Below are 25,967 nucleotides of genomic sequence, written 5' to 3' on the forward strand. Positions count from 1 at the left end.
AGCATTTAAGTTATTATATAAGGAAGCATTTTATCTCATTGTTTTGTCACCATCTAACTCATGTGCATGGTCATAACTGAGTGGGTACTTATGCATAGTAATTAAAAATGTATTATTGGACACCAAAAAAACCCACTGAAGATTTTTCAAACATATGCAACTCTTGTTAAAATATATAAGCATTTTTACAGTTATATTCGTTCAGTCATTCTGTAAAGCTACTCTAGGTGATCAAAATGGTTTTCTTCTTGAATTCAGAATGAGCATTTTCACTTAAATGGTACAAATTTCAGAATAAAAAATATTTACATACTTGAACAGTAGGTGAGAGAAACAACCTGAAGTGTAATCAAGGAAAAATTAAATGCATAATACAAACCAATGCATCAGTTGATGCTGATGGGCATAGTGATTGTAATACAAAGAAGTTGTTCTTGACAGATAAGCTTTGAACACAGCAAATATATTCAATAGCAATTTTTAAAGGCTTTCCTTAAAAGCCCTGTGGAATGGGGGCTTAAAGGAGGTTGATCAGTACCACTGCAGACTGAAAACTTGACTGGTACAATTCATATTTGAATGAGCAATGTTAGAGAAATCACATAGTTACAAATATAAACCTTCTTTTCCCCACAGAACTTGAAGAATCGAGACAGAAATGCCCACCATGTTGGTATAAATTTGCAAATATTTTCTTGATCTGGGACTGCAGTCCGCATTGGTTAAAAGTTAAGCATATCGTCAACTTAGTGGTAATGGACCCATTTGTTGACCTGGCTATTACAATTTGCATTGTTTTAAATACACTCTTTATGGCTATGGAACATTATCCAATGACCGAAGAATTCAATAATGTACTTTCAGTTGGAAATCTGGTAAGTTTGTTGGGGTTTTACATTCATGATTTGGAAGGAAGTGTGCCTGTAATAAGTGAAAGAAAAGGTTTTAACAGCTTTTTGGGTATTTACTGGCCTTCAGATATAAGTATCAGAAACATTTTTGGAAATTTGACTGTCAACCCTGACTCATGTAGCTTAGGATACTGTGAAATCAATATACTGCTGTATTCTGCAAAATCAAATTAAAAATTTAAAAATTGGCTCCAATGCTACATTAAGTAATGTCCATCTTAAGCAGAATTTGATTTGTGTAGCTACTAAACCAGGAAATACATTGTTTCCATGAAACAGACACTATGCAAATAAATGCAGTGTTAATTTCTCAATCAATACAATACAAATCTTTAAATTATGAATGTGTTTTTAATTGCTGTTTCCTGAGCAGAAACTTACAATTGATAAAAGATCCCTTTAAAAGCATTTCTAGAATTTTCTTGTGCAAAAGTCTTTTTATATGGATAAGTGGATTGTTTTCTTCCTATGTTTTATGTAAAAAAATATCCCACAGTACTTTTTTCTCTCCTATTTTTTATTGTTTTTATCCTCTGATAATTAGTAAGACGTATTTTCCTCAGGTTGTCAGCTGTATTTTCTCCCTTTCTCTCTTCTTCAAAAAGATAAATTATTCAAGATTTCATGAGTTAACTTTTTGTAGCTCTCCTGCTTTTGAACTGACATGTTTGATCACATAGAAGTATCTGCAGCTACAGTCCTACTTTATCTCCTTCTTGAAGAATTGATTTCTTATAATGTGATTTTTAATAATCCTTGTTTCGTAATGAGGAACAAATAGACCATGTAAATAACTATAGAATTTGAGGGGGAGAATTAATACAAAATTGTACAATTGATTTTCATATACTTAATATAAGGGAAATGCTGAACCTCTGTTTCTTTATAAAATGTAAAATCTTGTAGCATTTTAAAAGTTTGTTTTCCAAACAAGAAAATTCCATATAAATCTTCATGTACCTCTGACTACAAAGGGAGTGTGCAAGAACCTGTCCATAGGCACCACATTCTTCCAGTTTTAGGCTCCCTGACACAAACCCCTTCTGCAATAGAGAGGATCTCAGAGCTTGCCTCCTCCAGTAGCTCCACTTTAATGCTTCTTGTGCTGTTCTGATTGTTAGGAACCTGTCAGCATTTCAAGCTGTATCATTTTTATGTTTTTCTCAGGAGTTCCAATCCTGCATCTTAAAAATTGGTAACCTTTCCCTCTCTGGTGTTTGTATCTAGAGTGTAAAGACTGTAACAATCTATCTTGAGTATTGGTGTTCCTAGGCAGAGCAAGTCAGACTTCTTTCCTGTCTCCTGATTATCCCACTTAGATTATTCTCTTTAGCTGTCCTATTTTCTTTTCAGCTTGCTGAAAAATGGGTTATCAAAACCAGAAAAAAAAAAAAAACAAAACCAAAAAAACCTTTCAGAGCAAGGCTCAAGCAGTTTTTAACTTTAGTGACTTTAGTACATTCCTATCCTAAAAGAAATTCTCCCAAGACTTCTTTCAAAGCTACTCAGGGTTATTACTTTGGTGTGCCTTAAATTTAATTCCTACTTCATTCAGCATATAAACTCATGATGAGAAACCACTACCAGCAGCACTTTGTTTAAAATGCATTCTTAAATATTCTTTTATTCCTGACATTTGAAGTGTCTGAGCCAACCAGCTTTACTGCTACTTCTGGGCACATCCAGGTAGAAGTTACTCAGCTTCAGGAAATTGTTGTACCTCAGCACATCATAATGTATCTCAGTTGCTGTATCAACTGAGGTACATTATAATATACCATTTATTCATCTGGCATAAATAATCACAGCTCTGTTGAACTGAACTATAGGCAGGTCATAGCAGGCAAGAAGCTGCCCCCCTTTAGTCTTAGATTTGGCCTAATTTGTATACCAAGAAGAGCAATACCATATAATTTCTTGGAAAGCACTCTGGTTTATGTTCTGAAAATCAAATTTGGGACATTGTTTGTACTGCACATGAGAAAGTCCATATTGTTTAAATGTTATAAAACAGAAGTTTATGCAATTTGCTTAGTATAAAATCTAATTGATAGAAAAATTACCTGGTTTTCTGACACTTGTTAAGGGAAGGTGGGCATAATAAATCACTACAGTAAATATAACTATTTTTAAGTATTTCTTTTGGATAACACATAGCTTGAATTAAACTAGAATGGAGTATTATGTTTCACCTTGCAATAACAAACTGCCTTTTGAACCCAGGTCTTCACTGGAATCTTCACAGCAGAAATGTTTCTCAAGATAATTGCAATGGATCCTTACTATTATTTCCAGGAAGGCTGGAATATTTTTGATGGCTTTATTGTAACCCTTAGCTTGGTTGAACTTGGTCTTGCTGATGTGGAAGGACTATCTGTTCTTCGGTCATTCAGATTGGTAAATATACTTCAATTGTACTGATTTTTCAATGTGGCTTCATGAAAATAATATTATTTTTGTCTTAAAAACTTTGCTTGATCTTTGCCATGACATTGATCCTGAGGACAGTTTCATTAACACAAATCCTTACTAATTGTGGTACCTTACAGTCTTCAATAGAAATTGATAGAGAGCCAGATAGCAGTGGGTGCTCTGGGCCTATTTCCGTTGTATCCATTGTAGATACACACTTTAAACATCCCACCATGCAGACATAAATTGACTCAGTACAGGTGTTATGCTCTGATTGGCATCACAGGAACAGATCTCTAGAAACACTAGTTGAAAAGTTGTCCAGATTATTTTAACCAGTGAGCCCTAGATTTTAAGCTCAAATCAGCAGCTTCTTTGGCCTTCAGTAAAAGCTATGCTTTCAGAATACCAATTTACAAATTTTTCTTGAAGGAAACTTCCATCTTCATGCTTTTAGACAAGATGATACCCTCTGAACAATCAACTAAAGGCAGCAATATCCTTCCACAAATTAACTTTAAAATATCCTTGTATCTTTCTGGTTCTCCTAACAATATTTTTCTTTCCTTCCAGTTGCGAGTTTTCAAATTGGCAAAATCCTGGCCAACACTAAATATGTTGATAAAAATCATTGGTAATTCCGTGGGAGCTCTGGGGAATCTGACCCTGGTGCTGGCCATCATTGTGTTCATTTTCGCTGTGGTTGGGATGCAGCTCTTTGGGAAAAACTACAAGGAATGCGTCTGCAAAATTGCAAGTGACTGTGTGCTCCCTCGCTGGCACATGCAAGATTTCTTCCACTCTTTCCTGATTGTATTCCGAGTGCTGTGTGGAGAATGGATAGAAACCATGTGGGACTGCATGGAGGTTGCAGGCCAAGCCATGTGCCTTACAGTCTTCATGATGGTCATGGTGATTGGAAACCTAGTGGTAAGTAATCAAAGTGTTAACAAAAAATGATTTGGCAAGAGAGTGATCTCAGTCCTGAAGTGAACTAAGTGCTCTGGCTCTGCTTCAACAAAGCACTTAAGCAGGTGGTTTCAAGAAATGCTTAAAGTTAAGCTTAAGAGCTTTTTTGGAAAGAGAACAAAATATTCTGCCATGTCAAAATCCTAAGGATGTCAGAGCAGGCACTTAAGAATGTGGCTAATTTCTCTTTTGGCCCTTTGAAAATATTTTGTGCTCCAAATAATTTTAGTATATGGGCTCTTTATAAACCATTTGCTGTGGATTTTTTTATTATTTATACCATATGATTAGTCACCTGAATAATCTAATTTCTGTTGTGAGATGGGCTAAATTAAATTTTTTAATGATGCTGAACAGCAAAACTGACAGCTCCATTTTTAGATTATAAGCTTTGACACCAAAATATTTACATAGTGTGGGGAATTCAAGACACATTTACAGAGATATTAGTCAGTTGTACAAATTTTGAATAGTGAGCAGGACCTAAGATAAGTGAAATAAACTTGGTTTTTATGGAGAAGAGAAAAATTTTTGACAGTACTTTTTTGGTTATGGTTAGTTATTGGGATTTTAGTCTTTGATGTCAATAAATGGATATTTTTAAAATAAAATAAATTTGTTTTAAAATAAACTCTGGAACATATTTTTTAAATCTTTCTGCAGGTACTGAACCTATTTTTGGCCTTGCTCTTGAGCTCATTTAGTGCAGACAACCTTGCTGTGACAGACGATGATAATGAAATGAACAATCTCCAGATTGCTGTGGCAAGAATGCAGAAAGGCATAGATTATGTGAAGAGAAAAGCACGTGAATTCATCCAAAAAGCCTTTGTTAAAAAACAGAAAGCTTTAGATGAAATCAAGCCACTTGAAGATTTAAACAACAAAAATAGCTGTATTTCTAACCATACGACCGTGGAACTAAGCAAGGACCATGACTATATTAAAGATGCAAATGGAACCACCAGTGGTATAGGCACAGGCAGCAGTGTGGAAAAATACATAATTGATGAGAGTGATTACATGTCATTCATAAACAACCCAAGCCTTACTGTGACAGTGCCCATTGCTGTGGGTGAATCCGACTTTGAAAATCTAAACACAGAAGAATTTAGTAGTGAATCAGACCTGGAAGAAAGCAAAGAGGTATTTAGATATTTTTTGCATTCTCTCTGATCTTTTGAGAGTCTTTGTTATGTGGGATTTTGTTTGATTAGGTTTTTTTTACTTCTCATAAGCCAGTGTATTCCATTCTTAATAATTTATTTTGACATTTCTTTGTAGATAGGCATAAATGAGTGTATAAACGAGGACTTCATTCTTGATGAACAGAAGTGTGAGAAAGAGTTAAAAAATTAAAGCTTCCTAGAGGGGATAAGAGGCCATGTAATGGGAGACTCAACTAATCCATAAAAACTATGCATGGTCCACATGGTAGTTATAACAACTTGTAGGGGACAGTGCCTTTGCCCCAGTGTTATTCCACCAGAAATTTTTGTTTGCCTTCTGTGAAAAGGGTCCCATGAGGAGTGTGATACATCTTCTCTCTGCCCCTTGAAAAAGCATATATAAACCAGAAAACCTATAAATAGTTTATGTAACTCCTTTAGACATTCCTTTAGACATAGGAATTCTTTTTTAAACTGTCAGCTCTTCTGCACCTAGATTCCCATGAAAAGAAGCCTTAACCATAGACTCTCCCATATACTTCAAATTCACTTGGTTGTTAAAATTGAAAAGTACCAACATTAGTAGATTAAAACATCTACTGTTGCTAAAGGAATGCTTTATATCAAACTATTGATATAAAGCCTTTTTGAGAACTGTATTTTTAAAAAGCCGTATTAAAGCTATAACTGTTCCATTATATAACTTTTTGTGTGTGGCTATTTTAGCAAAATAATTTAAATTGATTCGATGACTTTGTAAAACAGCTACACCCTCAATGACTTATTTTGTTGCCATTTTAGTTGAATTGGAAAATTGCCTTTCCAGACACTTAACAACATTAATTTTCTCACTTGAGAAACCTCAGCCTTAACCAGCTAGTTCCCATTTTGGTTGCAATGCAATTTTTTTACAGGATAGCTCATCTTCCCCCTTCTGTCCCAGTGTTGTATTGCTACCAGTGCTTCAGACACCAACTTTTAGGGCAGCTGAATTCTTTATCACAATCCTTTCAGTGTGTGTAAGAGCCCTCTAGTGCTCTCAGCAAAAATTCGATGTTAAGCTATGTGAGATTTTTGGATCCTCTTCCAAGAAAGGAGACCTGTACAAAACAGCCTCTCCCCATAGCAACTTATTTCAGAGACAATGTTGTTCCTACTTCCTAATTAATATCTGCAGCATTAATAATTATTTCCTGTTAAATATTAGCTAAAATGTCTATAATTAATTTGACTTATTGACTTATGAACCAGTGCTACAATAAAGATTCTTAAAATTTCTTTCAGCACATTATGAACCACCCCCAGCATGAAGAATTTCAAAATAAAACATTTAAACAAAGATCCTTTAGAAGAAAACAATGACATATCATCCACTCTCCACAACTACATTTGTGCTGTCCAGTCCAGTCTTCCAACCCACCACAGAACAGACAGCCAAATAGAGAGACACCAGCTGGTTTATGACTGACCAAGGGAGAATTAATCCTGTTTAGACACTGACTCAGTTTAGGAAAGCTTAGGAAAGCTCTCTGCTGATGTGCTGCTACCTGTAGGAACAGGGTCACCTTTTATCCCATTGAAGCTGTGACACTTTTGGCTTATTGCTACTACTGCTTTAATAATTGTTAGTGTTTGGGGGTTTTTTTGTCCTCAGTAGGGAAAGGGCTGCTACCACCCAGCACTGATGAACCTGGGCGGAGGCTGAAGTGAGGTGGGGGTCAGCCTCTTTCCTCAAATAAGAAGAGACAGGATGAGGAAATGGCCTCAAGTTGCACTAGGGGAGGGTTAGATTGGATACTGGGGAAAAATTCTCCCCTGACAGGATTGTCAAGCCCTGGAATAGGCTGCCCAAGGAAGAGGCTGAATTGTCATACCTGAAGGTATTTAAAAGATGTGGCACCTGGGGACATGGTTTATTGGTAGTCTTGGCAGTGCTGAGTTTATAGTTCTACTCAGTGATTTATATTGCAGTTGTTTCATTATTTTGTTTAGCCATACATATTTAAATATATTCCCTTCACAATTTTGCCCAAGTTTTAGCCATGATGCCAAAGACATAGATTGTAACCAGGTTCCAGCTGCATGTTATGTGTTACAACAGTTTTTGGATTTTTAGGATGAGAATAAGCTTAAGTGCATTGTTTTTTTCTTTTTTTTTAATTTGGTTTCCAGCTTATGCCTCACTCTCTTTATGCTTATCATGTTGTTGAAAATTTTTGATAAAACACAATCTGATTTTTTACGGGCATAAACTACCTCAGGCTTATTGTATGCAGATTCTGCTTCACTCTGAGCTAGACTTTCAGCAAATTTAATCTGGATTTACTAACCCCTGAAGTATGGCCTTCTCTGCTTTTTTTCCTCATTCCTCTGAGCTCCCACCTCATTTATGGAGTTATTTTTAGCCTCTTACTGATTTTCAGTAGACACTACAAATTCCTGTATATTTTTTTAAGCTTCATTATTTCTATGTAGGTCAAGAGATCATTATGACTTATGGGTTGTTGTGGTCATAAATCTTCTCAGACTTAGCATTACCCATATTTTTCAGTTTAAAGCACAATTTTATTTGAAATCTGATCTGTTACTGATACACCTTCTATTTAATAGATTGAGGCACTACAGGAGGAAAATCAGACTGTATAAATTTCTCAGATGTTTATCAACAATTTACTTATGTTGCATTCTAGAACATTCAAAAGTATTGTCTAATTTTCTTATTCCAGAATCAAATAATATTTGCTTTTAAATTATTTACTGTTCATTTGTGATGCTTTTTTCCTTTACAGAAGTTAAATTCATCCAGTTCATCTGAAGGCAGCACAGTTGATATTGGACTTCCTGCAGAAGAACAACCAGAAGCTGAACCTGAAGAAGCCCAGGAGCCAGAGGCCTGCTTCACAGAAGGTATCTGGGAGAAAAACACTAGTAATAATTATTAATACAATTACAGAACTATTTTCTATGTAAGTTAAGTATTAAGATTTATTAATCATATTTCCTTTTGTTATTGTTTAAGTTCTGATTATTAGCAGTATTACTTTTACTCCATAATATATTACATGGAAACTGATACCACAATTATACTATGTACTGGATAAACAGTTAAGAAAACATTTTATTGGAAATATATCTCAATTTTTAAAACAAGAAAAAGTATGGTATTGAAAGTTTTGTTTTAGTATGCTAGTGTACTTTCAGAGTTTAGTAACAGATAGTAAACACACTTTAAAAATATTCTTCATAGATATCTAAGTGTTTTATAAAGTATACATTACTACAATAGCTGTTTAGTGATAAATGAAAACTCCACCTAGATGGTCTTGTGAAAAATGCTAAATGAATCTTCAACAAATTGGCAAAAGGAGAAGGAAGAGTCTTGTGTGCCACCTGGGGAAAGGACAGTCTAACCTGGTGGATTCCTTCATCTTTCATTCTTCCTTCTATTGTCCCACAATTCAATAAAACCCCAAGCTGGTCATAAATGTTTTTCCAATGGCATTTCCTTGGGAGAACCCTTATGGATGTGTGCATGTGAAGGAGGTGGAGAAATAAATATTATTTTAAAACAGTAATATAAGGATACAAATGCCATTTTTTGTACCTGTAAACAAAAGTTAGATTTATGTATTGGAGAATAAATGCTATTGTCAGGTTGGATTACTTCTGGACATGAGACCAGATCATTCTTTAGAAATTTACATTGAACTTGTAGGTAGTACCATAACAGTCTAGGATTTGTCATGGAAAAAATACCATTATTTATTGCTAGTATTTTTCTACATAAAATTCAGCAGCTAAATCATAAACGTGTAAAATAAATTAGGGGCACAAGTTAGAGAAATTAGCTGGTACTGAAAAGCCCAGACTTTAGCTAAAAGACTTAGAATTTTTTAATGCAATGAATGCAATGTTGTCCGAATTGAGTATCCTGAACAAAAGAAGGTACAATTTAATATCATTAGCCCATCTCTTACTACATCGACCTACCTGACATTTGGATGAGTTTGTATATTTTAACTCTTATTTTGTATTCTGTAATTTGGCTTCATGTCTGATGGACTTTTATCTTTTTGTGCGCACTGTACTGATCACTTCTTGATAAATGAGAAATGCATTCTTCTCACTTGTTTATTTAACTGAAAATTCCAATTGTCTCAATGATATCTTTTTCTTTGAGGAAAAAGAAAGTTATCTAGGTGAAAATCAATTGGTTTTTACTAAATAGCACAGTAAGATAGCATTGTATCATTAACAGAATGCATAACCAAAATTAATGAAACTCAACAAAATCTCTCCTTTTTTTCTCCTCTCATTACATAAAATGTTCTAAAGGCTGTGTAAGAAGGTTCAAATGCTGTCAAGTAAGTATAGAAGAAGGGAGAGGAAAACAGTGGTGGAACCTTAGAAAAACCTGCTTCAGAATCGTTGAACACAACTGGTTTGAGACTTTCATTGTCTTTATGATTCTCCTCAGTAGTGGAGCTCTGGTAAGTAAAACATGAACAGAATGTTTCCATGTTGTCAGAAAACTCCTTAAAATTGTCTCTTCTAACACTGCTTTAACTTAACACAATTCCATGTCTTCAAATGATAGGACTAAATTTTATTCAGGCCTTGGGAAAAACAGCAAAAACAGTGTCTTCTTAACAACATGTAGAAAAAAGAACAGACATCAGTGATTAGAGAGAGCCTACCTCTGTTGCTGGAAGTGGCAGTGATATGCCTCAGGCAGAGAGAAACCACATGTGAAGAGGAGAATGTGCTAAACTTTCTTATTTGAGTGTGCTCCCTCCTTTCTCTGCTGTTTACTGCTGTAGCTGAGGGAAAAGGACTGTCACTGTTGAGTGTTTGGAGCTATAATGGCATAAACAGTTCAAAACACCTTGCAAGGGCCAGGGCTGGCTTCTGTAGTCCTATAAATGTTGTGTACTTGAACAGTAAAAAGAAGCTAAGTCTGTGTGGGTTTTTTTTGATTCCTTTCTAAGAATAAGAGCTGATTATTTAGACTTACAATTCAGCTTCACCTGACTCATACTTATGTAGACTGAAGGGACATCTGCAAAAACATGAATTTGCTCTAACAATCATGCAAGGGCAGAATAAAGGGAAGCCAACTATAATAAAAATCTATAACAATAAATTAAATAAACCCTAACAATAATATGGTTTTTTTTTTAAGATACAAATAATGATGAAGAATAAAGAAATTATAGACGAATTTTTACATTAAAGTGAGCCTGTAAAAATACACAGAGGTGATGTTTCTTAGGCAAACTATTTGCTGTAAGATAATGCAGAGCATATCTAGCATCTACCGTGACAGATTTAGTTACCCTTTGGCCAATTACTTAACTTCCTACCTAATAAACCAAGTTGTATTTCAAAATTGTATTATAAGCTTATTAGACCACTGCCAACACTTTAAAATACTGTTAATACTGTTAGCAGTTTATGATAATATCTATCCCTAGTTTCAGCTACATCTCTAAGAATTATTCTGCTTTTGTTTGGTCTAATATTGACACAACCATCAGAAAAAAAACTTTCATGCAATACCATGTGACGCCTTCCCTGTCATTTAAAATCCTCCAAATAACAAAAAATCAAGTTTACACCATTGAATTTTGGTTCATATAACTAAGTGGAGATAATCTTCAGTGACAAGAAACTTACATGAGAAAAGTAGTGGAAAGAGATCTGAAAAAGGTGAATTTCTATAACTATATTTAGAGGAAGTTTTAGACAAGATCCCACAGTGTTAAAACCTTGTGCTTGTGGCCTAAGGTGTGTTATGCAAAGAACGTTTACTTTGTGAAAACATTTCAAAGCCCATGGATTAGCCCAAGCCTCTGGAGATGTGAGACTCTGCTCTCCCTTTGAAGTCCTTTGTGATAGTGAAGAGGTCTCTTTGTACCCACCAGCTCTGCATCCCATATTCACCCCAAGGCCATGCTCCAGACAAGTCTCACTGTCACCACGGGCAGGAAATGCAGCAGGCAGGGCAGGGCAGGGAGCAGACACATTTCCCTGCCAGGAGTGCTGCTCACTCAGCCTCTGGCATCCCCCACCCGCACAAAGGAAATCGCAAGTGCTGACTTCCCAGTTTTAGGGAATACAGGTGTGTCAGGTTCCACAGTGCCTGATGCAAGTAACCAGAACTACACAGACCTTAGTTTGAGGACTGATATACAAACACCAATTATTTGAACTGACAGACATCAAGTAGTTCAAAAGCAGGCTGAGTAAAAATGAATGTTAGTATCAAAAAATGTCCAAATCTTTGCAAGCTAGCAGATCATTCCAGTTCTTCCAGCTTGATAAAATCAGTCTCCATAAGAAATAATAGCAGAATTGAAATTTGAAAGGAAAGGAAAAAAGGAAAAAAAAATTAAAGGAAAAAAAATTATGAAAAGCAGGAGCTATTTGTTTTTTCAATTGCCTAAAAATGAGAACAAAAAGTGTAAATAACATCACAAGGAGCTCGGAAATGTTATGTACTTAATGAAATGTGAATAATAAAGAAGGTAATTGATTTAAGAGAGATAATTTTATTTTTTTTAAGAAAGAAAGAACTTATTTTAAGATTTATAACTTAAAATTTTCAGGAACCGGAGGACTTAAAAAGTAACTTGTATTGTCATTGTCCTCAAAATTTTACAGCTATGGCCCTGGATTTTGTATGTAGGTTGGGTCTACCTACATACAAGCCAAATGATCTCATAGAATTCAGTCCAGGCACAACACTTGGCAGAATTAATTCTATTTGTCAATATGCAATATGATCTGAGAAGAATAATTCACTATCAGCAATAAATAAATAAATACATTTTAAAAAATCTCTGACCAGTGTAGTGGTTGCTGTGTAATATCTGCTTCTTCCTCCTGTGAGCTGGAAAATATATTTCCATAGGGAAAAGCCAGATACATTCTGAGTTACCAGAAAAAGAAGCATTAGATAGAAATGATATATCCTTGCCATTTCTTGAATATTATTGCCCTTTTTTGTTGCTTTTTTTGGTTTGTTGTGCTACAACCTGAAGCATATGCAGTAACCAAAAATAACATATATTTGAATATTTATACTCACAGGCTTTTGAAGACATATATATTGAACAACGTAAAACTATCAAGACCATGCTGGAATATGCTGACAAGGTCTTCACTTACATCTTCATTCTGGAAATGCTGCTGAAGTGGGTGGCCTATGGCTATCAAACATATTTTACTAATGCCTGGTGCTGGCTGGACTTCCTGATTGTCGATGTACGTAGTGCATTTCCTAGTGACACTTTTCTATTTACCTGGTAATTTTTAAACTTACTTTCTCTGCAGCCATAATATCTATTAATGCCAACTAGTTTACATTTCTGGGCTGCTCGCTCCCACCTCCAGACCCATCATTCCTCCTGCTGAGGTCTATGTTGAACCCAGCATTCAGATGTGTGTCTGATCCACCAGACATCAGACAGCCATCTGAATCAAAACTCCTCTGGCAAGACATTGAACATCATGTCCACAAATTTCAGCATGTGGATAAATTAGGGCTCCACAAAGAAAGCAAGATATATCTCTAGCACTGGTAGTGGGGATTAATTAGTATTGAAGTCCAATAAGTACTACTGAGCTTGCAGTCTTCAGGGGCACGTTTGAAATCTTTGCTGAAGGGTTATCTCATAGTTCTAGCTCTGTGGTACTCTGCTGCGAAATGGAAGAGAACATTTCTTGATGCATTGATACAATTATGGAGCATTTAAGAATATCCTAAGTATACCCCCTGGGGAAAAAACCTCCAGTGTGCAGGAATAAATACTGTTTCTGCAGCTCATGGATTTCTGTGGGTGAACCTCAAACACTATGTTCTACGGAGTTGCAAAACCAGAACCAGTCACTGTATTTTCAAGACAGTAATTTCTGGTATAACATATACAAAAACCGAGTATTGAACAAGCTCAGTTTTAAAATTAAGGTTCTTTTTGTCCTGGTTTCAATGACTTAGAAATGTACACTGAATACACAAAAAGAGACCTTTATAAGAATTTATTGTTCCAAAGTACTGCCAAGAATCCAATATTTTTTCAATGTGTTCAATATGTTCCCATCATACAAGGGCTAATTAGAGCATCAGAACAATTAATTTTCTTCAGGTTTTTTTTTTTATTTTTATTTTTTTAATGGGTGTTTACAACATTTTTGATTTGTGTACATTGTGGTTTAAATATACTGAGGATTCAACTCCACATATACAGCTACAGATAGCCATGTTTCATACAAAGAAAGTACCCTCTCTCAGAAAACACTTTGCTCTTTATTATTTCAATTCTCAAAATGGGTACCTAAGTGGCACCTACAACAAAAAAGCTTGAACAAACATGCAAGCAGAAGCAGTTGCTCATTTTTTAAACTAATTTTCTCTAATATTTGACCTTATTTAAATCGTACTATCCCAAACAGTCATCTTGTGAATGTGAAAATGTGAATACATCATTATGTGAAGCTATAGTACGTATTAAAGTGTCTGTATTAGTTCATGATAAATGCTGGATTTACACATGTGGATATTTTCTTTCATTTTCCTTTAGATTCTGGCAACTTGAAAGTTTTCAGTAATACAATGAATGTGCTGGAAAAAAGAAATTTAGATTTCAAAAGAACCAAGTTTTGTAGTTGCTAGAGCTGCTGAAAAGTTCAGAAAAGCTATTAACTTTTAAAAGCTAAAAATTGCACATATAATGCTTGCTTTTAAATATGAGCACAGTCCTAGAATTCTCTTTACCTGATACATTGTTCCTTATAATGAAAGAGTATATGAGAACATTATGCTATTTTTGTCCCAATAAATAGTTAAGGAATTAGAACAGCATAATGAGGGAACATTTGGGGGAAATGAGAAACAAACAGAAAGTAATATTTTGGACAGGAGCCATAGCAAATGTGGAGAATGTGGTATTTTGCACTGAGGTAATGTAGGGACATGGAATATTTAAAGGCCTGTCAAATTCTTCCACCAATGGAACTGTTCTTCTAAGGACTTAGAAATAGCATATTCCAGGTTAATTTCAACATGTAAAGGTCATAATTTCAGCAGTCAGGCAAAAGGATTAGTCAGTATAACTGTCTATAATAAAATAGTCCTTTTTACCAATTTCCAGAGGAGCAATGTTGTTCTGTGACCCACGTGTAGCTCAACACAAATTTCAATCACTTCCCTTTCAGTTGTGAGCAGTGAAATGACATTATCAACCACACTTACTAATCCAAACAGTATTGTAAAACAAAGAAAAAATAGGACCAATGCCTCAACTGGTAAAAAGGAGAGATTAATATAATTCAGGCTTTGTGGTTTTAAATGTCCTCAGATCAGTAGCAAAGGATGACATTCAGAAGTACTGATGTTTCCAGATATTAGTTATCTTATGATAATTCTGTTTGTTTGTTTACCTATTCACCTTTCATATTGTTTCTTTCTTCTTCTTCTTTTTTTTTTAACTTGAAAGACTCCCTATTCCTGAAGAAAGTGATCCAAAATTAGACTCTTCTAACGAAGTGTATATCTCACATCTATGGTATGTAAAGTAATAATAATAATAATAATAATAATTTTTACTTTCCTGTTTTCATATAGGTCTCTTTGGTTAGCTTAACAGCAAATGCATTGGGTTACTCTGAACTTGGTGCCATTAAGTCCCTTAGGACACTAAGAGCTTTGAGACCTCTAAGAGCTTTGTCACGATTTGAAGGCATGAGGGTAAGAACACGTGAAAGTGTCTGAAACTATGCATGCATCTAAAGAATACATGCATGCACAACAAGGAATGACAAGTCCATGCAGAGAGGCTGCACTATCTTTTTATCGCATATCTTTTACTAACAGATAAGCAAAAAGCTTCATCCATTCACCTAAATCCATATGCAGTTATCACATAGAACTTGTATTCATTAAGGTTACTTTACTTTCTAGCCAATCTCAGGAGTTTTTCATATGAGTCTTGGAAATTGCCAACTATGAACTCTCTTAGCAGAGTGCTAATAATAAATAAAATGTAACACAATTGTATTGATTTCTTTACTGATAAATATATCAAAATATTTATACAGGAATCTAATTTAGCATTAGTTAAAAAAGATATTTTCTCCTAGAAATTGAACTTCTTCATTTTTCATTATATTCTATAAACTCCCTTTAATCTAACCCCATTGAATTTCATTAGATAATACTGCAGATACATTCATATCTACTAGTGGTTTAAATCTATTTCTGAGTTTGGCTGAATTAAAAAGCAAATCAAGTTGATTCCTCTATGAAGTTATTCTTTTTGTCAGGTAAATGCTTCTTTTATTTCAACTAATCTCTATTCAATATTAAATGCAATGTATAGAAAGTTATTTCTTGCTACTCTGAGTAATTTAGAGGCCCTGCTTATTATTCATCTCACTCAAGAAGGCATTTTGACTTATTTTTTCATTTGTTTATACCTTCTGTTCCTTAAAGCCACTGAATACAAACTAACTCTATATGCATGTCAATGAAATATGCTTTAGGAGAATGCTTTTTCCTGCGTCATGGAAACATAAGAGGAAACAATGCAAAATCTTTAGAAAAAAAATCTAAGATTAATGAAATGAAACTGAGGCTTTAAATTCTTTTCCTGAAATTGTATTCAGCAGACTACCTATCTTCACTTCAGAATGCAGCAGAAAATACATTGCTAACCAATGATTACTGAATTAATAAACTTCAGCTTCATGCAGCAAATTGACTTTTAACAGTTTTCTCCTTATATGAAACTCATGAAGTGATATTCAGCAGGGTAAGAGCTGGTCAAGTACCACAGAATATGCAACTATTTGATTTAGCCATTTTCTCTTTGTCTTTCTTTGTACATACTGTTCATGAACATTCAGATAAATGTATGTGGTTTTGTGCAGAGAAATGTTGGGAAACTGCTGTCAGCTTTATGTTTTTAATGATGTTCTGGTCAGCTGCAGGAGGACTGGGAGACCAGTACAGATAATATGCAGGGAGGAAAAAAGATGCAGCTATTAAAATGATATTGGAAGAAAAGACCATTTCTAAAAAGATGTTAAAATTGATTGCCAAATGTTTTATTCATTTTTTCTGTATCTTTACATGATCGCCTTAGTAAATTTTCCACTTACAAGATTTAGGATATTCATGCATAAAGAAGCTATCATTAAGGTACCTGTTATTTGAATTCTATTTACTGCTGTCCCCTACTGCTTGCTGAATAACTATGAAACTCTGCCAGGAGCCCAATCATTTGATAGAATTTCAGCTATACAACATGAATAATTCATGAGCAATTTACTGGTTAGGAATCACAGGGAAGCTTGGAGAAGCAAATAGGCTTCAGCTCTATCCTCCAATATTAATGACAGTCAATGAAGTGCCTGATTCCAGTCATTTAGCAGATTTGACTGGCCAAATATATAGATGCCTTATAGTTACTACTTGCACTTCTGAAATAGTGGGTTTTTTCCAAAGCACTTGGCAAGCATTGCTCACTGGCAGTGGTTGGCATTACTTTATGAATGACTCACGAACAGTAAAAAGATTCAAATGATAAATAATTGACCAGCTCATAAGACTATAGTCAAATTGAAGTCTTCTCAGAAACCAAGTTCATTTCATAAGAATTCATAAAAAGAGAGTCTTTTTTCTGTCTGCAGAAAGTAAAGATAAAGCAGCCCTCTTGGATTTCTTATGTTGCTCATACCTACACTGAGCTGTGATAAAACAGAGTTTTTATTCAGCATGTACTTAAATTTTAATGTTTACCCATGTTCAAAACTGTGCAAATTTTGCACTGAAAATGTAAAATACCTGAAGTATTCCACAAGAGGCTGTGGATGTAAGAAGCTCTGCATCATTTTGTAAAACAACCTGCCAAGTACTCAACTAATTTAATTCAAACAATGTTTTCTTAAATAAGTTTTTCATTCTGATGAATTGGAAGAGTGCAGCATTTTACACAGTCAGTATATACTAATGACTATTCTGTTATGCCTAAATATGAAAAACACTTCAGATTTTAAGCTACATTCTTAAAAGTCTTCAGCTGTACTCTTTAGTTACAATTAATTTTATAATTATGCTATTTCATAATTCTCTTCCCAGAGTATAAGATAGATGATTCACTTGCACGGAAATAGGGTACAGGCGATCCATAGCTTGCGCTTGCCTTAAGCACAGAAGTGAATTTTGCCATATTAAAGGCATTTAGAATATCTGCTGAATTTTGTATAGTATACTGAATAGCAGAGTATAGTATACTGAATTTTGAGAAATTTTAATAGTTTCTATATTGAATCTCAAAACCAACTCCACCCAGATGCTGGAAGGCAAAGTAAAGGATTGCTTTAATTTAATTTAAATTAATGTCTTAGGGTTTATATTCTCATCTCAATTAGTGTATGTACTAAGCAGAAGTAGCTGCAAACTGAGATTTGAATATACCCGTTGCTTTTTGTTTAGCTTTTTAGTACTTGCAGTATAATGCTTTTGCGCTAGTTCTGAATTGGTATGCTACTTGAAAATGTAGAATATGGAGTACATTTGCTTTGCTGAGTTAGAGAATTAAGTGACAATAAAGCATGCATTTGTGTCTAACTTCACAAAATAAAGCATGTCATGCCGTGCTTGATTTATTAGAGAAATAGTAGAAGGCAGCAAACAATCTGAAATCCACTTGCACTTTCAGTTTTGCATGCCTTATGCATATTTCTGGCTGATGGCTTTAAACATTTACTGTATTTCAAATTTCCAGTCCAATTTCATAACTTTTTAAATCTAAATTAGAATATTTGATATCTTAAATCTCCTCTAAAATTCAATGGCTATTCCTTAGATTCCCTTACCAGGAAAGTGGCAATGAGGCATTTTCAAGAGTACTCAAAACTTCATTAGTATGAAAGTAACATTTCTCATATAATTGAGTTATAAAACATAGCATCAAGTGTCTGTCATTACAGATTCACAACTAACAACAGGCTATATATTTCTATTTCATATAGGGTACGTTTCAGCTTGGATGGGGTGGACCTCTGGTTCCTCCCCTTACCTCTATTGTGGGTACAGTATTTCCCCCTTTTCTACCCTTAATGACTACAGTCTGACTAATCACTACATTGTAAATCAAGGCTTAGGAGGAGAGACAACCTCATCTGCAACTCCCAATACAAGTAGATTCTATATATTCATCCTCCACTGCTTCTCAATTGCTTTAAATCTTTGGAAATAACTCTTTGACATTTCAATGTTAAAGAAAAAACATGAAAATGAGCAAATGAGTATTTTTTCCAGGTATTTTAAGATTTTTAGTTGTTTTTTAACTGAGATAAAAATTGGCTTTCTTTAAAATTTTGAATCTGGCTTTTACATTGTTTTGCAAAGATCTATGCTTTACCCTGTTACCCAATTTATACCGAATACACTCAAAATAACCTGAAGAAATTTTTTTAATATTACTCTTAATACATTAAACACACTCCAAAATACTGTGATCTGAATAGTCACAACTACAGATATTTATATAATTGCAATTAAAGTTTTTTGTGTAATTTAAAGCACCCTATATTTTACATTAAGTAAATCACTCCAAGTGTATACACACAATATATAACATATAAAATCCCTTCTTGGAATCTGAATTCAGTCTTCTTTGGCCTTTGTTGGAAACTAGTTTTCATAATTTTTTTTTAAATGCCAGTAAGAGTATTATCTTTCTTGGGGTTTAAAATGTCCTGCAGGAGACATGTCAGTGATATAAAAATTTTGCATTCACTAGAATTGTTAGCAAATTCCACTTGCTAGAACTACCAGCCTTGCAAGCACAAACTGCAGGAGGGTGTCACTAATGCAGGGGTTTTTATAGCTGCACTGTAAATGATGCATCAGTAGCAACTATGTTCAGTGTAAGCTTAGCATCGCATCTCACACTTAAGAATTATGTATTCACTCTCGAGGAAATGAGTGAATAATTTCTGCAAATTTCTCTTAAAAATAGGAGATTATATTTTTTTGATCTAAACATTGTGAACTTGGAATGACTTTTTGAGGACTGTGATCTTATTCATTAACTTTGAGTTTTGAGGAAAATCTATTAGATGTTTTGTGTCTCCTGAAAGGCAATTTAAAAATTCATAAACTTCGAAATCTGTCTATATAGATGTTCACAAATCATACCGGAAACATCTTAGTATTTTTTAGATTGTAATTCTAGATAAAAAAAGAACTTTTGAAGAGTTACCTCATATAATTGAAAATTATACCATTTTTTTCCAGTTTGGTAGCTGTTGCATCTTACAGAAAACCCCTACTGTTAGGATCAAAATTTAAAAAAATTGAAAGGGATACCTAATATAGTTTGCATTTTTATTGAAAATGTTACAGGGCATGTAAAAGTTGATAACATTTCATTAATGCAACAAGGAGGGCAAGAAGTTGGGTTTTTTTACTGCATCCAGTGAAATACAAAGATACTATTCCCACATCAAGTAACTGCTCTGTTTTCATGCTCATGTCTCTTACAATGTTTACCAGGTCTTCTCAAACTAATGGAGTGATTTATTGCTTGGCAGATAATTATTTTATTTTACAATACATTATGTAAAATTATGTCTTTTCTTCTATATTTTCTTCAAAAGTACTTTTTGCATACTTGGTTTCTGGTGAGAAACAGAATCAGGCTGCTCCAGAACCTCATTTTCTGTTAAATCCAACAGTGTAGCTTGCTTTTAATAGACTGTTATGTGAATAAAAAATGCTAGTGTTGCTACTTTAAACAAGTTAAATTTTTTTATTGAAGCTAGAACAGAACTTCAGAATCACCTAGTTCAACCTCTCTGCTAACAATTGTGGCATTCCAAGATATAAACTCACCACCCAATAGTGTGAAATTTCTCCAGCACCAAGTGTTATAAAGGTAGTTGGTGCATTGTTTGAGAAAGTATTTTGCTTTCCTTGAAGACAAAATTCACTATGAGAAGCATTCTCCAGACAGGTGCACTTGTACGGTAACAGTTACAGAAAAGTGGAAATTACAGCAATTGTCTTGTTCAGGGAATGATTTTCTTATCCTCTGAGACCTTTTATCTCATACTTCAGCTTTATTTGCTTATTATTGTTCAGACTAAGATTTACTTGTAACTCCTTGACAGGTCTCTTTGGTTCTTTCCACCTGTCTGACTTTGCACACTCACAGTTAAGTCCAACTTTTTTTACAGTCATTGCTTTATATGGTACTTTACTAATAATCTTCACTGTATATTCCCAATATAGTCTTCCTTATACTCAAAAAAATTAAGACACTGTCATAAATAATTTTTTTCAATTGGTTCACACAAGGTGCTTCTCATGCCTAACACTGACAAAATGCATTCACTGTTTCTTTCAGGAAACAACATTTTTTACTTTTTTAAAAATTGATTTAAATAATAGTATAGTCCCACCATCATCATAATTTACTTCTCCAAACTTTTGATTTTGTAACTTTTCTAAAGGTTTTTTTAAATGTTACTTAATTCTGACCTTACATAATCCTAGGTCATGCCATTAAAAATAAAATATATGAACACAGAGAATTACGGCAAACTGTGTAGCAAAAGTAGAAACTAGTATTTTTACTCTATGCCTATTAACAACAAAATCCATTAATTGCCTGTAATTTGGGTAGGAAGATAGGTAAGAGACAGAGCCAGACTCTTCTCAGATGTGCAAAAATGGCAACAGGACAACAGCTTTAAGCTGGGTTAAGGGAATTTCTTACTTTATAGAAGCAGTTTTAGGGAGTGTTGTGGTTTAAATTTTTTCATTTGGAGGATGGAAGTGTTTGGTTTTCACATACTCAATATAACCTGAATGGTGGGGCTTTTTGTTTGGTGTTGGTATTTTTTAGGTAGGGAATTTTTTTTTTTTTTTTTTAGTCAGGTAAATACTGGAACAATAGCATGTAGTTAGTGGATTATAGATCAAACATTCATATCAACACAATGCATAGTGTACAATTCTGATTTCCATTTGCAGGACAAACTTATGAAAATTAGTTTCTTGCAAAAAATCCATTGAGACAAAATAGGAATAATTCATTGAAAATGGGAAAGTTTTAATTATTATTCTACATTTTTAGGTTCCTAGAATCTAAAATTTCTCCTTGTTCCTCCGTAACGATTGCTTGGATCATGTCAAGTAGGTTGCAGTTTCTCTCACAGATACACCCAATTTTCATTTACTGTTGCCTCTACAGCCAGTTCATAGCTGATCACCAAGCACATGCAGCATACTTCTTCCCAGGGTACCACTCCAAGCTATTCAATGACAAAATTTCTAGTTTTGAGGTAAAAGAATTATTGCAATCTCTCTCTCAATTCCTTCTCTTTCTTCCTCTCATATTCTGTCCTCATCTGCTAGACTGCAATATCACATATGTTTATCACCTGATATAAACATTGATAAAATGGGATAAATTTTTATTATTAACTGTGAATAAGATTCCCATCTCCAACCGTGCTGTGGCAAAGTACATATACTTTATCCTTTCACTACAAAGAACTTTTATCCTTCAATAGCCATTGTGTGAATCCACAGGTAGCCAGGACAACCAGCAGAACACAGTCTCAGATGCAAAGAGTAAATTTATTTCATTACCTTGCCAGCAATGCTGGGAGGCAGAGACACACGGGACACAAGTTCCCTTAGGGTTACTTTATCCTCATGGGGACAGCTGGGCCCACAGCCTTTCCCAATGTATGAAAGGGCTTTGTGCATGCACAGCTTATCACAAGGCTGTGCTTTCTTGAGCTCTCTGTCTCCCAGAGGAGGCTCAAGCATGTCTGCGAGAGTGTATTATGTCTACACAGGAATTCTGCTTCTCAAAACAGGCAGAGGATAAACAACACTAGGCATAATAAATGGAGTTTTCCCACACTTACATGCTTAGCATTCTTAGTTGCAAGTTCACTTTGAGGGAAACTATTCCCTCCTCACCAAATCTGTTATAACCCCTCCCTCCCAAGAGCCATCTTCAATCCAAACCCACGTATGCACTCAGATGAGACGGGGTATCGTATGTGGGAACATTTTTCCTGTATTGGACTGCATTGCCAGTTATCTTCCTTCATGGGGACCTCCAAACCTCACACTACACAACTGTGGCAGAAATCCAGAGCCTCTGCTGAGAGTCACTCTTAATCCTCAGCACTGGGCCACGTTTTTATTCTATCTGCTGGCCCTCAGGTCCACTACCTCCATTCCTTTTGTGACAAACATCTTCAACTCATTCAGCTGCTCCTAAATTAAGCCTCATAAGCATTTCCTCCAATCCCACTGACTTTCTGCTGTGTTATGACTTGTAGAAGAGGCTCCTCTAATTTCAAAAAAAGGCAGTTTCCATCATCAATTTTACTGTACTAGGGAGAACAGAAAGCCATTATTACAGCATCAGATAGTTAATCTTTTTGATTAAGGGGTGGGGTTTCTTCATGGTCTGCCTCAGATGCTCTTTTGATCCCCTGCCTGGGATAGTTACTGTATGTTTACATTAAGTTACTATGTCCTTTCTTCCCTTGCCTCAACTCTTCTACATTTAAAAGAGAATACACTTGTCTGTTACTTGATACCCACTTGGTCAAGTCAGCATGGTTTCAAAGTCTTCTTGACTTCCTTGTGTGCTGTCCTCCAGGTCCTTCACTGTGAGCATGTGGTAAATGCCGATCCCATTGTCACCTATGCCTACATCTGTGTCCACTCATGGTGTACCTCCTGCCATTCCAGCAGTCTTACCTATGTGCTGCACCAAGAATCCCAACCACTGCTCACTTCTCCATCTCTCACAGCAAATGTTCTCTCTGGCAGCTCTTTGGGAACTTTCCCTATTTAAGCATAAAATTACAAAGTTGATACCTTCCAAGTGGAGGCAAATAAAGTACTTCTTAATTTTGAGTAGAAAAATGTTCCATACACAGTCCTGTCATCTCCCTTTCCATCCCAAAGATGCTAACTTCCTCCTCATTTGCACCAGGAAGAGAGTTAGGAACTTCTTCACAGAATCTGCAAAAGTTATGGGAAAATTGGATAAGCACTACTAAAGATTTTTCCTTGTTTACAGATTTCAGGAGGCCCTGATATATCCATTACTCAGCTCCAATGTAGGAATTCCTGGAAAGTCTGTGGCAGATGAGGTGTCAGGATCCATGGAAAATACTCTCCCCTGGCAACTAAAATACATTTATATCTCACTGTGTGTTCAGCTATCTCCCACAGCAGGGGTCAATCTAGTAAAGCTTCCTCATATTCTATTCATACAGAAGGGATAAGCTGATGTTTTGTACAATCCTCATTCTACACATATGAACAGTTCTGACGGCAAAACTGATTTTTTTGTCCCATTTTTATTGTTTTCTTTGGAGAGTTTTTCAAAAGAAGATACAAACAGCAGCCATGAAAAATACTTGGATTACTAAAGATAGGACATAAAATTAGTATTGTAGTAATTCTCTTATATATAAATCTGATACTGGAAGGTGTTAGATAAATTCAAACATGAAAAATTGTGTATATATATGAAATACTGCTTTCTTCTAGAAGAGATGTTGTTTCCCACAATGATTTTTTTTCCCCACTGGATGAATGTTGACTGAAATGTAAAATAGTCTAGAGCTCCTTTGTCTTTTTAGGCATCAGATGTTGCTTCTCACTTGTTCTTATTGCTGTTCCACCTACCTGAAGCTATAGGAAGGTGAACAAGCAGAATCAACTTGGGCTTTTGCAGCTTTGCTCACTGGAGTCAGCCTGACCAGCAACATCCCAGCCTTGAGGAAATGCATAGGTAATTTATAAAACCAAAGAAACAGCTATGTAAACATCTTTTTCCACTTTAGTGGCATTATATTCTGTATTAAGAAATAACAGAAAATAGGCCCAAGAGAACAGCCCCTTTTAAAAGAAAAAATACATTTTGAATCATGTATATCTGATCTAGATTTAAAGACCAAACAAAAAATAAGAGCTGTAGTTGCCAACATTCTTTTAACCTTTTACAGACTCTTCCCAACAAGATGAAAATGGCAATTTTTATTTGCTAAATTAACTCATTAAAAATGCTAATTGACCCCTTTTCTGCACTCAGTTCACTTTTCAATTGGTTCTCCCTTTCTTCTGTCCATTTGCTGTAACTTATGTGTGTTGTCTGTGTATGTATGGGTGAAATCTTGGATATATATTAACTTAATGTCCTGGTTATCCTGATATACCTCAGCTAATTCCCAAAGCAAATACGAAAAAAAAAAAAAAAACCCAACCAAAAAAAACCAAAACACACCCCCCCCCAAAAAAAGAGTAAAACAGAAAAACACTGTTAAGGCAATTACCTCCAACTGTATGTGTTGAAGAAATTAAAGACCTCTTGCTAAGGAGGACTTTACAGTCAGCCGAACATCTGACCAACGTGTAGCAATACAGTTTTACATTATAAATATGACAGGGGTAAGGCTCAACACTGTTGAGGAAGAAAAATCAAACAGAAAAAAAATGCAAACAGAAAACAATTTCTAAAAGTTTTAATTTTCTTTTCTTCTTTTCTTAAAAAACCTTCCAGGGGGACTGGATAGCTCAAGGGGTTGGTAATAGGATACAGAGCCTTTCATCTCTAGGTCACCAGTTCGCATACAGGCCAGGTCAGTAGTGACCAAAAATTATTACCATTTGATGGGTTTTCAGTGACCTCTATGAATTAAGTTGTTGGAAGCATTGTTGGAACAGTTGCTGGAAGCTGTTCTCTTATTTTATCCAAGAAGATGTGGCTGATCTTTCCATAGTCTCAGTGGTGAGACAGCATTACCTGTTCATCTAAAGATTATCAAGTGCAAGACGCACTGATGCATTTTGTAGAAATCCTTTTTTCTACAACTATTATCAATTAATAATTGTTGTAACAGTTATTGTTGCTGTTATTATTCTGCTGCCTGTTCTGGATCTGTGCTGTGGTTCAATGGATGTCAGGGGTGTTATAAAGGTAACTGCTACAGGCATTCAATTTTTGCAAAACCATTCTTTGTGTGAGCAGAGGTAACCTTAATTCATTTGAGTTGCAGAACTAAATCCCCATCTTTCTTTCTTGACATCTTTACTTTCAGGTTTTTCATCAAGACTAAACAGAGGAATTAAATCAATGTAACACATCTGGAACATTTTTATGAGTGGGGGAAAAAAAGACAAACACTAGCTGGCCTAGAATTTCAAAGCAGCAATAGCATAATGCAGTGTTAAGGATCAGGTCAGACTTGGAACAAATTTCAGCATTTCTAATTCCATTTCTAATTTTTATGTTGTTCTCAATTCCATGAAGCTAAATAGCAACAGATTTATTACAGGAATCTTTTCATCAAAAAAATACAAACAATTTTTAAAAATTAAAAATAAAAAAGTGTTACATTTAAAAAATAAAACTGTGGTTTTATAGAAGAAAAGGATTATTCTGCTACAGAAAGG

At 34.9% G+C, this 25,967-nt stretch overlaps 1 protein-coding gene across 1 annotated transcript in view; it reads left to right on the forward strand.

Annotated features, from left to right (window-relative positions):
* Positions 1-25,967, forward strand: part of LOC118688692 (sodium channel protein type 1 subunit alpha-like) — a 52,218-nt gene that overhangs the window by 11,495 nt on the left and 14,756 nt on the right. The window contains 8 exon segments of the mRNA XM_036386425.2: positions 637-875; positions 3,135-3,308; positions 3,897-4,253; positions 4,956-5,438; positions 8,251-8,368; positions 9,797-9,951; positions 12,554-12,727; positions 15,087-15,209. Of these exon segments, the coding sequence (XP_036242318.2) occupies positions 637-875; positions 3,135-3,308; positions 3,897-4,253; positions 4,956-5,438; positions 8,251-8,368; positions 9,797-9,951; positions 12,554-12,727; positions 15,087-15,209 (1,823 nt within the window).

The sequence above is a fragment of the Molothrus ater genome, chromosome 7 (assembly GCF_012460135.2).
Source record: "Molothrus ater isolate BHLD 08-10-18 breed brown headed cowbird chromosome 7, BPBGC_Mater_1.1, whole genome shotgun sequence".
NCBI lineage: Eukaryota > Metazoa > Chordata > Aves > Passeriformes > Icteridae > Molothrus > Molothrus ater.